The sequence below is a fragment of the Eutrigla gurnardus genome, assembly GCF_963514095.1.
Source record: "Eutrigla gurnardus genome assembly, chromosome: 2".
Taxonomy (NCBI): domain Eukaryota; kingdom Metazoa; phylum Chordata; class Actinopteri; order Perciformes; family Triglidae; genus Eutrigla; species Eutrigla gurnardus.
The window spans coordinates 22,248,048-22,262,453 of record NC_139916.1 but is presented as its reverse complement, the minus strand read 5'-3'; the positions used below and the strand labels follow the sequence as shown (position 1 = coordinate 22,262,453).

At 41.3% G+C, this 14,406-nt stretch overlaps 1 protein-coding gene across 1 annotated transcript in view; it reads left to right on the top strand.

Moving 5' to 3' along the window:
• Positions 1-434: 434 nt before the first annotated feature.
• cntn3b (contactin 3b) overlaps positions 435-14,406 on the top strand; it is a 53,399-nt gene continuing 39,427 nt past the window's right edge. The window contains exons 1-3 of the mRNA XM_084022524.1: positions 435-557; positions 6,156-6,286; positions 8,456-8,591. Of these exons, the coding sequence (XP_083878650.1) occupies positions 6,232-6,286; positions 8,456-8,591 (191 nt within the window). The 5' untranslated portion in view covers positions 435-557; positions 6,156-6,231. The remainder of the gene's footprint in view (positions 558-6,155; positions 6,287-8,455; positions 8,592-14,406) is intronic.

The following is a 14,406-nucleotide window of genomic DNA, read 5'->3' as shown; positions in this document are numbered from 1 at the left end:
TGCCCATAGGCTGGTGGCGCATTACTGTGCTGCGATGGGTGTTTTCACGCGTCACCAGTGGGCGCTTCTTCCTGCGTACAAAGAGAGCGGAGCCCGGGGATGCGCACAATGTGAGTCTCTCCGCTCAGAGGCACCGCCGTCCTCTCTGCTGCTTCTTGGCAACATCTTGTGGAGTGTAACACGAGCAGGTCGAGGAGCATCCCGTCGGTGCTGCGCGCATCAGCCTCAGCCAGCACAGCTCACTGATTGTGGAATTTAAGCAACCGAGGTAAAATTAAAAGGAAAAAAAGGGGGGGTCTTTTCTTGTGTGTGTTAGTGGTCCCGTCCTTAAAGGACTGAGAGACGCACTTCTAGACGGAGCAGAATTCAGTGCAGAGCGCAAACGCTGGCGGAGCACAGAGCGACCTCTTCTACTCTTCTTTGGCTTGTGAGAGGACCAGAGTTGCTGTGAGAAATGTGAACCGCTCACTAGACCCGCACAAACCACGTCCAACGGACAAGTGGAATTACAATCAAAGCAGTTTCATGAAGAGGAAAACAATAGCATCCTAAAACAAGTAAGTATCCGGTCAGAAATCATCACTGGCGTGTTTGCGCGTTATTTTCCTGCCGTTTATTTTTTTTTAATATGTAAGGAACTGTGCGCTGTGAAGTAATATTCTTTGCAGAAAAAAATAGCAAATAAGAGTATTTTTTTAAGCAGAGTAAAGCCATGTCCATGTGAAGAGATGACTTCATCTGCTTTTCTAAAATAGGGGAGAAAGAGGCACCGGGACAGAGTGTGCATGCTGATCGTGGTCACACATGCATGATGCTGATGATTGCCTTTCTAGACGAGTCTCAAATGATTTGAATGGTCCAACTGGGATTTCTACTGTTGGGGCTCATTTCCCTCATCTAGGACAAAGTCCATATGGCGCTGCTCGGCTCAGTGACACCGAGAAACAGCATCAGGGCTGAGAGAAAAGCTCTCATTCCAACTTGTTTCAACCAATTATTGCATGATCTGCAGAGGGAAAGAGTCTGAGCTCCTGGATTTCTTTTTTGATTGTATACATATCTCATCTAACACTAGAATGTTCTGATATTACTGCAGAGTATTTTTTTTTAAACAGCTCACATAGTTGCAGATTAAAGGGGAGTGCTCTTAGGGTAAATAAACAGCTCAGCTTCAGTATCATTTAAATTTTTTTTTCTGGAAAAGCAAACATTTGGCCACCAGTGATCTGCACACAAGTATTTTTTCCCCCCTTTCCACCCAGACGGCAAAAAGGACAGACCCAACGGTGATAGAAAAATGCTCAAGCCCGCTCCATCTTCAAAGTAGCCTACTATTCAGCAGGGATTGTAATCGTCCTCCCCTCTATTCATGTTTATTTATAGATCCTTTGCACATATTTTGAGCAGTAGCCAAATGAGAGGTGAGACATGTCTTTGAAACCATGCAGCGAATTATTCTATAACGCAGCATTTGTAGCTCCATTTGCTTTGAAAAACCTCTTTTGATTGAACCAGAGTGGCAATTATTGTATAGCCAGCTTTGAAAGGCTGTGAAATGGATTGAATAGCAAAAAAAAGAGAAAAAAAAAAGAAATGTAAAGAGCCTGCTTGAGTGTCTCCTGATCTTCATCCTTGACCCCCCAGTCATGTGTTTGTAGCTGTATCTAAGATGAGGATGTGGGGATGATGTGGCTGGCTGATGATGGGGTTGAGAAATGGATCGCTGCTCTCCTCTCTTTTAAGTGCACTTACTCTCCTGCCCCTGCGTTAGGCAGCAGCTGAGGGATGCAGCCGTGTTTAACATAGAAGAGAGTCACCCTACTGTCCTTCTACTGATTTCTTTTCGCATGAAAATCCACAGTTGTATAACGTCTGCAGAGTGTCCTGCCCAGATGTTTACTTCTACCGAGGGAAATACAAATGTAATATGTTCAAAAAAAAAAAGAGGTTCTAAGTCAATGTGAAACTACAGTTTCTATGTACATGCTGTGAAAAGCCTAATATATAGTGACGATTCATAAGCATACATAGTCACATGGAGCTCCCTTATGCATTTCTATATGCCGCTCTCCAGCATTCAAAAGTGCCTTTAGTCACACTTCCAATCGTTTCATTCATATACATCAGTCAAGTGTAAAGTAGCTACTTTTATTATTATTGTTATTATAAACCTGCAAGGCTGTGCCTGAAATGGATTGGAAGCAATAGAGGAGAGATTATGAATTCAACCCATTCTTTTATGAATGTTAATGTAACAGCTGTTACAGAGACTGGGTTGCTTCCTGTTTGAACCCTTCATACTTAATACTCACTCACCTAAGATAGAGAGTAATGACACAGTCGGTACCAAATAATTACACACTACTTTGCTTCTAATGTCTACGAGTATTTCCCTGTAGACGTTAAGCTCTGCTTATATTTGTTGATCGCTTCACTTTTTTGTAGTTGTTTTGTTTTTCTGTCCTCAGTGGCTCATGCTCTTCTGTTAGTCACATTAGGCGGCATGAGTGCACAGTTGATTGTGAATTTTTCTTTCATTGGGCGAAAGCACCGAGCAGCTGTGTATTCAGATTGAGTCGGTCCCCGGTGGCGGATTCCTTCTCTCTCAGGTTCTCTTGCTGCATGCTTTAATGTAAATTGTCATGAAGACAATAACTTAGTGGGAGTATGCATCGTATACTGTAGTGGATACATACCCATTGGTGTTCAATTATGACGGAGTTAGTCGTTTTGCACCATCTGATAAATCCTGATCTCCCAGCTCTGTGTGCCGCTTGTGAGCTGAATACAGACCTTGAGCGAGCACACCCTCTGACAGAGAAACTCTCCTTTTTACTCCCTCCCTTATTGGATTCTTTTGCAATTATGCTCCCCCCGGGGAGGGTGGAGGGGAACGGGGGGGGATTTAACCACCTTTCCTATCAATTATGTGCCAAACAACAGCCCCACTAACCAAGAAGTCGTCTCATTTACTCTTGAATGCGTTTAGCCAATGACTTCCATTAGGTTTAGCTTCTGCGGAGGTGAAAGTGTGATGCCTCATTACATTTGGCAGAGCAATCTTTTGCTCATCATTTCAGCTGAGAACAGAAATGCCGTCTCACCTTCATCGCATCAAAGCCCAGAAGGAGTTGTTCTGCAGTTTTCTTCTGCATCCAGAGTTCATTTATTTTTTTATTTTTTTTCTCTTTGGGATTTGCTAAAGCTTCCCCTCCTATATGCGGCTCCTCAAGGTTTGATGCTGGTACAGCTTTTTGAAGGTCAGAAGTGATGCCCTTCTTTCTCCAATTTTAGCAGCTCTGGAATGGCTTTTTGGGGCATCATGAGACACTTAAGCTCTCCACCGAGAGCCACTGTTAAGCTATCCGCCGAAAATTAAATTCTTCAAGGCAGGGTGACACACCCTTCCTTCACAGTGGCTGGAAAAACTGGCATGTAGCGGGCCTTTTACCGAACTGTTAATTCAGACGTAAAATCTAATAAGAAGGAAAAACGTGCTGCAATGTAAATGTCACTGCAGGTTTTTCCAACTGCAAAATGAAGCCGTGCTCAGGGGCAAACATCCATCATATCAGCAGAGACACTCTGCCATGAGCTGTGTTAACACCCAACTTGCAAAGAAAGATTTTCTTCTCAGGATCTTGGGGCTTTTTTTGGACTGATGGTTAGGGATGACGAGGTTGGATCCTCCAGAGAGTGGATGGCAGTGAATGCTGCACTCAGACTGAAAAATGCAGTGCCTATTTTTTATTTTTATTTTTGCTCCATTCAAATCTCAAACCATATAATCCAATATGATGGATTTTTACAGTGGCAAAAAAAAGAACATTTTGAAAAAACTGTGCCTGCAGTTAAACTGGATGAAGAGCAATTACAGGCACCAGGACAGTGGAGTTTAGCCAACACTGCCTATTAAATTATGATCATGAAATGTACACCCCCCACTCCCCCCCAGCCCTATAAGATTATGTATTCACACTTGTCACATCAAACCCCGACCACAATCCTACAGTTAGTGAAACAAGTGAGTGGTTAGTATGTTTCAAGTATTCCAAACATAGCCCTGGGTTAATCCGGGGTTTGTGTTGCAAGGATGAGGGCTAAGGTTGAATTCTTAATCCTGAGAGGCGTATCAGTTTACATTTACTGTGATGTAGGTCAGAGCCTGAGTAAAGACTCTCCTGTGCCACAGATAGGACAATTACACTCTTCATTCCACTTCCTCATAAGAAAAGTTAAATGGCCATTCAGGTCATTGATCCCTGGATTGGGTATCTGATGATGGTGCGTGTAGGTGATTGGGGTTGGGAGATACCACCTCTAGCACAAAATAATTAGATACAGAAGCTCAATATCACTAAAAAAATAGTCACGTTACATAGGTTTTGTGAAAACAAACACAAGAACTTTTCCCATTTTATTCATCTTCCCCTAAGGTGAGGTAATGAACTAAAGTCTAAAGTCACGTATCACTTGGTTTTACCCCCCAAAAGTGTCCTGGCTCAAGTAATGATTTGCAATATTACCAGCAATGCAATGTTGTGGCAAGGAAGTGAGTGCATTTGAGGCTAATACTGATTTGTATTATACTTTTATGGGTCACGTTGCAAAACCACTGCATTCTACATTTCCCAGAATGCAACGATCAATGTATTTTATGTTCCAGACCAGCAGCGTGTAAGACAGGCTTTTTGTTTCAAGCATTTTTGTAGAAGTCATCATTCATTAAAACTGTATTCATACAGATTATTGCAGTTCAAAGTGCTTCACAAATGACTGACAAGCCCAAAATGAGACAGAATAACTGTGGATAGTGAAAACAACAAAGGATACAAAAACATTTACAAAATGACAGTTTGAGAATAATGCCTGTGAGGCAATAACATGATAAAAATGTACTATTATAGAATAGAAAGAAAACAGTAAAAAAAACAACAACAAAAAAAACAGTAATAGGCCTAGTAGTAAAACAGTGCGGAATCTAACAATAGGATTGAATTAGATTATACAAGTCAAATACAATTAGATATGTGATTGATAGAAATAAAGAGAATTAAATCACACACCAGTAAGTAAAAATGCTTTCCTCCGCTCACACAGCTCCTACACGACTGCAAAGCCAAGCAGTTTGGTACTACATCATGTTCGAATAAATTCAAACAAACACATCTTTTGTCTGAATCGAACCAAAGTAGCTTGATAGCTCATGTTTTAGTACTGATGTTGTTCCCTCCACATGCCGTGCTGTGCTGCCTCACTGTGAGTGACAAGCTAATGTGGATGTAAAGCAGCCGCACCGTACAGAATCAACAAACAACCTTCCCTACCATTTTTTCCTTCAGTAGTGTTGAATTCAAAATGCTGCTTGTTAAACAGCAAACAAGCCCCCAAACTGTCAAAGTAACGGCATTACCGAGATTAATGACTGCCATGCAATTTCAAACCGTAGCCCCTCACACTGTTTGTCACTCACAAACGTCATCACAGTGATGTAATGCATTACTAAGGATGCATCAAATTGCGGGGTGCCCCTTTAAAAGGCTGTAGAAAAAGGTACAGGCTGACAAATGGCAGTATATATATATATATATATATATATCGCCGCCTCAGTAGCTGACAACCAAATCCACTATTTTCATCGTTTTAGTATGTGGCCTTGTTGTATTTTCTGTTGATCTCAGGAAGTAATGAATGCCAAATGAAAATAGTCAGTTTGCTCGACCACATGAGCCTTTGTATGAAGTGGCACTTTGTGGATTGGTAATACACAGTCTGCCATCTCCCATTAATAGTCAAATAGGAAAAGAGAAGTGTATTTTGAGGTCAATCAGTTCCTTCTGCCCCGCACTTAAAAGATGCAGAATTTAACTTGTTAGGCGGGATGAAAAAAATACCCATTTAGCAGCTGTTTCTTCTTCAATGGCAAACTGAAAACCGCACCGCTGCGTTTCATCTTCAAGTTTTCTGTCTGCTGCCGTTCCCCCAACCATCACGTCTCACTTCCTCGAGATTCACTTTCTTTTCACTTACAGTATCTCCTAAATAATATGAACAAATCATGTAACTTATAATCATGTTTTCTTGCTGATGAATGCTTGTCGTATTTGGATCAAAATGTCATATTTTAATCACATGCATAATTACTTTCCCTTCAGATTAACATTCTCGTATTGAAGGGAGAGAATCCACAAGCAATTGGATGAGAGTCTTATTAGCTCTCGGCAACTGAAGATGATGTTACCATGGAAACAAATTGTTCTGCTATCAATCACTGGATGCCTTGCAGGTAAGATATTTTAACACATTTTATATTTCAGTCTCACTGCAGTTGTTTTTTGTCATCGCCCCTAATAATTGTGTGTTTCCTACTGCGTATTCATTACATTTAATTTTTTTTTATCTCAAAGACTAAATGTCTGTAAGGTTAGAGGTTATAAATAGCATTTCAGTCGTACTAAGTGGCCGGTATATGAAATATGGACTTTCATCCATTAGTGAGGAAGAGACAGAATCAGAACAGTTGTAAATAACCTCGGAACAAAAAAAAAAACAACTTATCGTCTTCTCGACCAAAAGGGTTACACTGATTAAGTTGCAGTCATTACATGTACGGCGTTCCAGCAAGATGTCCTTCACCGCTCCCCGGAGCGGTGTCCTGCTGCACATTTACAGTACGCTGTCAGGCACGACTGGGAGTCCGATCCCCCCATTCCTGTTTACGGCCCGTCCAGATCATTATCAGGATCCATGCAGTGAATCCAACCCCACAGTTTTTTGCACAATCTACTTGCTACGGTGCCTCACTCTGCCCTTGTGCAGCCACCTGGGATTTGAGCAGGAGAAGCACAGACAATCTACCAGAATGTCAACCCTTGTTCAAATGACCCTGTAAATCCCAATGAATGTTATTCAGATTGGCTCATGGGTAATTCACGCCCCAGTACTCCAGGGAGCCGGATCCAAGCCGTCTCACCTTCCTAGCGGACAAGTGTTTTTTAACAGGGCTTTGGCTGCTGCCTATAGAAGCTGAAGTTCAGTGTTATGATGAAAAAACCCTTGAACAATCACTACAGCTGATAACAATCATCATGACATCTGAAGTGAATGAATGTTTTCTGGCTCTATATTCTCACATAATATTCTGACACGCATGGCATTTAAAAAAAAACTCACAATGGGGAGAACTTGTTCAACCAAACTGTGAGGTGAATACAATGCATGTGATGCTCGTTGTTTGATCATTTATGAATAGATCCATCGGCAACTGCATTTCGAAATATGACAGTTTCAGATTTATCCCCAAATTTACTTTTTTTTCCTGCCTTGTAGCTTGGTTTGAAACAAATGCCAACAAGAGTTGCAGTGATTGTCATTGTTGTTTCTCGTTCTATCACACAGAGAAATATGTGTTGACTCCTTGACATATTATTACCGGTTAAAACCACGTGTGGAACTGCTAGCCACATGCTGCAATCTGTTAGCAGTAGGATATTAATTAGGCCTACTCTGGCCGTCTGTTGACTCTGCTTTCATTTAGTACCAGATTGTGTTCCACATCCTTTCCTTTTAAGCTGTTGGCAGATGAGTTTCTCCTTATGGCCTCAATTAACCGGTGCATGAGTAGTATGACATAGACGTTCTGAAAATAGACCTGCCGACTTGATTTATCAACCCTGTCACTTGCAGGGAATCATTAATTACTGAGGGAATATGGTAAAAACGGCCTGTCTACATCATTGGTCAACTGTTGTCTCAACTTTAGTCCTCAACTATTATAACATCATTATGATATCATTTCTGGGAAATTATTAACACTGAACACCTCAGATTAGTTGTACCACTCCTATATTTTAGAGCTCTGTGCAACTGCATTAAACTCCCCCAAAACCCTTAGCCAGCTAAATATTTACACAGTAATGAAAGCACTGTATGACAAGTTTGCAGAATTTTTATTTACTTGCTTTTTTTACATGGGAGCTTTGAAGCAGGGTGATTAATTGTATTGGACGGTAGCAACAATATGATGATTTATCACGATGATAAAGTGACATAGTAAGGCCTGGGAGTATGGGAAAACAGACCCAGCATGCAATATTGGAGTAAATACACATAAGCGCCATGGTCAGTGTTTTTATTTCGGCACTAGTTTGAGTGTCAGACACCAAACATATCAGCATTAGCCGTAAATGCCTATCAAGGGGATCTGCTCTCATTAATGTACACAACAAATCTTGGCGATTGTCATACTGCATTCCATTGTTTTTTTGCTGTTCTGCAACACTGTTTATATGGATATGGATTTACACAGTATATGGAATAATAAAGTGATAATGTCAGAAAGTTGCAAACTGTTTGTCCTCACAGTGCTTTTGCTGCATTCTCACAATGTCTCGTAAGGTCAAAGAGACAATTTCTCTGGTTTGTACTACTATACACTCTCTCCCCTTTCCCCCAGCCTGCACAGAGGATGTCATATTTCAAGGGCCAAGATGGAGGACGGAGCCGAGTGACCTCATTTTACCGATCAACTCCCCAGACCAGCGGGCTACCATCATATGCGATGCAGAGGGGAGCCCTCCTCCGCAGTACAGGTAAATTACCACATCAAGGTTTAATTCCCCGACAAGCCTCCTCGGCTCAACGCACGTCTACACGTCTGTGCGCCGTGTCCGCACCACATGGTGAAAATCCATCGCTGCTTAATTGCTTGTGAATCTTCATTGCTCGCTTCCACAGAAATCAAAGAGGACACCGATAGCGTTGATTGCTATTGATTTACTGAAGAACAACGTTTTCTGGACATAAACGCTTTGAGAGAGATTACGCACCATCCAACAAAAAGACAGGCTTCAAAGAGCAACTGCTTAATTGAGCATCCATTTCTAATTGAAAAGAGCTTATCTCTCTCAGGCGAGGGTACGGTGTAGAGTTAGAGTCAGAGGCGCTGTGGTTGATGAATATGCCAACACCTCAGATACGAAGCGAGGTTAACTTTATTAATGATAAGATTTACTGTAAGCCACAGTACGGCTAAAGCGGATGATTTATGATATGGTGCACGGCTTAAGAAATCATTAGGAGAGAAAAGGAGATTCCAGCAACTCATTTGCACCAGAGATCCTTTGATATCTCCCCAGCTATTCCCTGGCGGTGCAGGGAGCCTGCCTGAAAATGGCAGCTGGTGGTGGTGAAGGGGGGGGCGTTGTGGTGGATTGTGTTTCGGAGCTTGGTCAGCACCATGTAGATGCACAGCAAGCAGGGGAGAGAGGCAATAACCTTGTGAGTGACATTCTGTTAAATGCTTACATTTCCTATAATGTGTCCCGAGCTGAAAACATGGCCCAGGCGCAGCAGCGGGGGGTATCATTATATTTGTTGTGCAACCAGATAGTCAGTCGAAATAGAAAGCCAAACTGTCACCTGCATTATTTCACCCGCAACTTAAGGCATTCAGACATTCACTTGTGAAGTGGTTTTGCCTTTCAGAAGGCAGCTGCTTTTTGCAATAACAAAAAAAAGCGCTGATAAACGGACTTTAAGCTCAACCCAGCAATATTAGTAAGAACATAGGGATCGCTCTTTCATCCCTTCTCTGTTGCTCCATTATATTCCTTTTTAGAGGATTCTTTTTAGGGCGTTTTTTTAGGGGGGCTTACCTTGATATTGACAACAACAATTTTTCAGCAATCATGTCTGAAATAACCACTATATAGTTTCTGGTTTGTACACACATTTTCTATGCTTCTCTGAACTAATGTGAGGTTATATCATGGAGCTCTGCGTGACCACAGTCCCATAAAATCCATTTCTGATTCAGTGACGACAGGAGGAGAATCTCAATTCTGATAGGCTTCCGTGTCACAGTGTCACGCATATTCTTTGCTTGAGTTGAAAGATTTCAATGTAAAACATTCGTGTCACGTTTGGTTTGAACACATTTGTGATATTGACTGAAATGTCCTTGCCTTGAATTGACCAGTACATAATTTATCAGCTAAGATATGTGGAGACCAAAACAAAGCTAAAAGTTGGGTTATTATTAGACTTGGTCACATTTAGGATGTCAGGGAAACCAATATTTCAAAGCAAATGGTAATTAATGGGTGTATGTTGAAGTACATTGGATTTATTGTTTGCTTTTCTGTTATGGTATCGACATGGTAATCATGACATCGCTCATGGTCTCTCAGGTAACAGCTACACAGCTCCAAATGAATGCCCATGTTCATGACATGTGTGTAAGCAATAGTTTTCAAATGCAATTAAATTGACACGGTAATAATCAAGGTAATAATTGGTCAACATGGCACCAAAAACTAACAAAAATAAGTCATTTTAAGTCATTTGATTTGAAATGTCAAACAATGAGATGCAGTCCAGTGTATGTAGTACATTGATTTATAATTAAAAACTCACTACAAAATATATGCCATCCGCTCCCAAAGAGATATGCAGATTAAATACATTTTTATTACCCTTTCTATTGCTCTGACTTTACGTAAAGCTTTTGTTTAACTTCCTCCTGTTTCTCGAGTGAACCTTGTGTGCCTCTCCCCTCATGTTGTCTATTTTTGATGTGTCCTCACTGCTGTAGCACCTGGAGTTCAATAACTTTCACTTACACCCAGCTTCTGTTAGGAGTACAAAACAACACGCATATTTCACTCTGCTGATATTCATCTCGGTCAGTAGATCCACTGTCTGGAGTCAGTGCCCTTAGTTAGGAAGAAAGAAATCTGAAACCTGGTTTAAAAGGAAGAATTGATGTTTCAGTGAGCAGAGTCACCACTGTGGATTGACAGTTCTGGTAATGCTTTTAAAGACACTAGATTTCTAACCTTAATCCTACTTTGAGGATGGAGTCGTTTTTTTTTTTTTAACTTCATTTGGGTTGCATCAGTTTTTCTGACACTGATTGTCCTTGACTTCTTTCCCTTCGGGCGAGGAGAGGACTTTTTTGTCCTGGTGATAAAATAGAAAGCATAAATTCTTGGCAATTTATTTTCCCAACACTGAAATTAGAACCTCAAAATGTCCGGAGCAGAATGACAAAAAAAGAAAAAAGAAAACTGCCTTCAGGAAGCGACCACACTGTGACTTTCACCAGAGTCTGAAAACTGTGGGCCTAGAGCCTGCAAATGAATAGTATTTGTATAATTAGATATGCCAAGCGAGAGAGGGTATTACATTCAGTGCTCCACACTTAATTTCCTCAGTTACTGCAGCTATTAAGAAAAATTCATCCATTTGGTTTAATATCCATAGAAAAAATTAGGTCAGACAATATTGAATTTGTCAGAGAAGATGATGTTAACCCTTGTCAGAGAGCCTCTGTAGCATTTCTGGGATCTGTTCTCCGTCAAAAAGGTGTTTCAGCTTTACTGCAAACCATACAATAATACAATCATGAGTCACATACCACCTGAATACAGCGGACAAATATACTCAAATATGCCCATTACATTGGATTTCCAGCACAACTGCAGAGCTATAGAATAGCTATAGCTATTGTACATATTACTAATTTATAATAGTAGTAATAGGCTTAATTAGTATGGTGCAGTAGTTGTTTATTTGTGTAGAAAATATGGAGCTACCCAGCCCACATGGATTCATGTTTATTTAGACAATATAGGCCGCCTTTCTTTATACTTAAAAAACACACTTAATTATATTCCCCAGGATATCTTTAGAGTAGTACACAATATCACTATTGTAGTGTATGTATAAATAGCAAAAAGGAAAAGCAAGCTCAAAGGATAAGGCGTGTATTATTTTTATATTCATCTCACACTCAGCAAATCACTTGAAAATAACCAACAGTATTGGATTAAAAGAACATGAGTCTGTGTGTGAATGCAGTGTCTCTCACCCCCAGAGACAGATATATCATTTCATTTGTAAAGAAAAAACATCCAAATAATATCCTAAAACAGTTTAGTAAACCTATCACAAACAGGAGGGAATCGTGTAGTTAGTGTTGTCTGTGTTCAAGCTCATAACCCTCACTAGTTAGCTTCATATTGTCTGATTTTGTTTCCATCGCATCGACACTCGCCTCCACCTTGCCCACTCGCAGACACCATGAATATATGAACGGGAATCCTGACAGTTCTCCAGTTGACAAATAGTCCAGTGTAGCGCCAGAGCACACTCCAGGGCTCCGAGAGGTGCTTTATGAATACACCTGTCACTGTGTTTACTATGAATCTGCTGTAACACAGGATCAAGGGCACAGCAGTGATTGGAAAGGGGGAATAAAAAAGTACTCTGGCTGCTGTCTGCCATCATGTAATGTGACTTCAGGCAGATGTATGACTCTACCTTTGTTTACGGGTCGGTACAGGGTAACAGGAACATAAATAGAACTGGGAGGGTGTGATTAGAATTGTTTTTTTTCTTTCTTTTGAGAAGCGGCATAGAGCCAAACAATCAGACAATAGGGCTAAACTGGAAGTGGTTTCAAATTGAATCAATCAAGGGGTGAGAAAATCCTATGACCCTTGGGCGAAAAAAACAGTGAGATGAACTGGAAGAAGGCCAACATCTTAAATAATAATGAGGCAGAGATGGACTTTGAATTATCTATTTATTAGTCTGTGCTTGATGTGTATGCCTTTATTTATTCATTTGACTTTTACTTGGAATAAAAGCATCACATATGCATGCTTTAAATTGTAATGGTATATGGTATGATACCTGCTGGGAATGGTTTCTATGTGTTTGCACAAGTCCTATAATACTGTTAATATTTCCAGTAATTCCATAGGATTTTTAAGCTGCTGCCAAACACACACACACACACACACACACACACACACACACACACACACACACACACACACACCTTGATACAGGGTGGTTTTAAGAATATTCATCATGTAATTTTTGGCTTGAAAGCCAAATGGACATCAATTTATTTAAAAGCAGCAACAATAATCTACTAACACGGGAGTACCATGGTCAGCAGTTGATTTTCTATTATCAGCTCTAAGCTCTGCACGTGTGACTGTGTGTATGTGTGTGTGTGTGTGTGTGTGTGTGTATGTGTGTGTGTGTGTGTGTGTGTGTGTGTGTGTGTGTGTGTGTGTGTGTGTGTGTGTGTGTGTGTGTGTGTGTGTGTGCGTGTGTGCATGTGCGTTGGTTCGTGCTAACAGTATGCGGTCTGTGTGGTCACTGCGTCTCTGTGGGTGTCTGGCCTCAAGGAAAGGCAGGTGAGCCGGTGCTGCAGTACAATCCCCAGTCTATTTGATGAGGAGACCTCATGCAAAATTGATGTGAACCTCAAGGTCACAGGGAGTTCATTCAGAGCATGCTCAGATATACCTGTGCCTGCAGCGCTCCACAGCAAACAGCACTGTGCTGGACTTAGTGTAAGCTCCCCTCCACCTGATGTGGTGCGAGATGCAGCTCACTTTGGGCTGTGCTAACACCTAGACCTCCGCTCTGCAGTTTGAGCGGGAATTCTCACGGAGGATACACACAGATAGCATCAAAGAGCAAATACTGCTATGATGGCTTGGGCTCACGGCGGCTAATCCAAATGAGGAAGGTATGGACTGCAGCCGTGTGGCTTGTGACCCCTGAAAACAAAGTGTCTACTTGTGACACTTCCCCCACACCCACATTCTGTGAGCAAACACAGCTTTTCCTCTTTTTTATTTTTTGTTTCATTCAAATCACTTTAAATGGACTGAAGAGGTGAAAATACCCAGTATTATACAAAAGCATTAGATGATATAGGAAAAAATGTCACACTGTTGGTGGTTACTACAAAGAACTCATATGTCGGTAATCGTTCACCTTCCATGACACAGTCCTCTAGATAGACATTTTTTTGTAGGGATTGGCGATTTGAGACAGGATGCCCATCCCCAAAATGACCATCCCCTTTGTTAACCTGCCAACCTGTCTCCATCCCCTAGGAGCACAGAGAGTGCAGAGGCAGAGGGGTTGTTTAGTTGAATATATATTAGTCTAATCTTCCTGACTCCTTGATCTTTTATCTGACTGAAGTTTGTGCAATTTAGAATCTATGGCCCTGACCATGGCTCTGAAATATACAGGAAGTAGCCGCAGCTGCACCAAGTTCTGGCTTCAACGCTGACAACAGAGCAGCCGCTCTGGACGATGCTTGTGATTCCACCTGACATGCCGACGCGCGTCCCTGAAGCAGCTCTCGCTGTGCTGCGTATTGATAAACACACTGACCACTGTCCATGGTGCTGAAGTCGCAGACAGATTTGTTATAGAGAGGCTAAGCCACGCCCCTTCTGGTGGACCACTATGGGACCTTATTTGCATTTTTTTTTACAACAGTCAATGATAAGAGACACATACTAGTAGTAGTAGCATAGCTGTCGTATTAGACGTATTAGACACCACAACCGCAAAAGTGACGTCTGC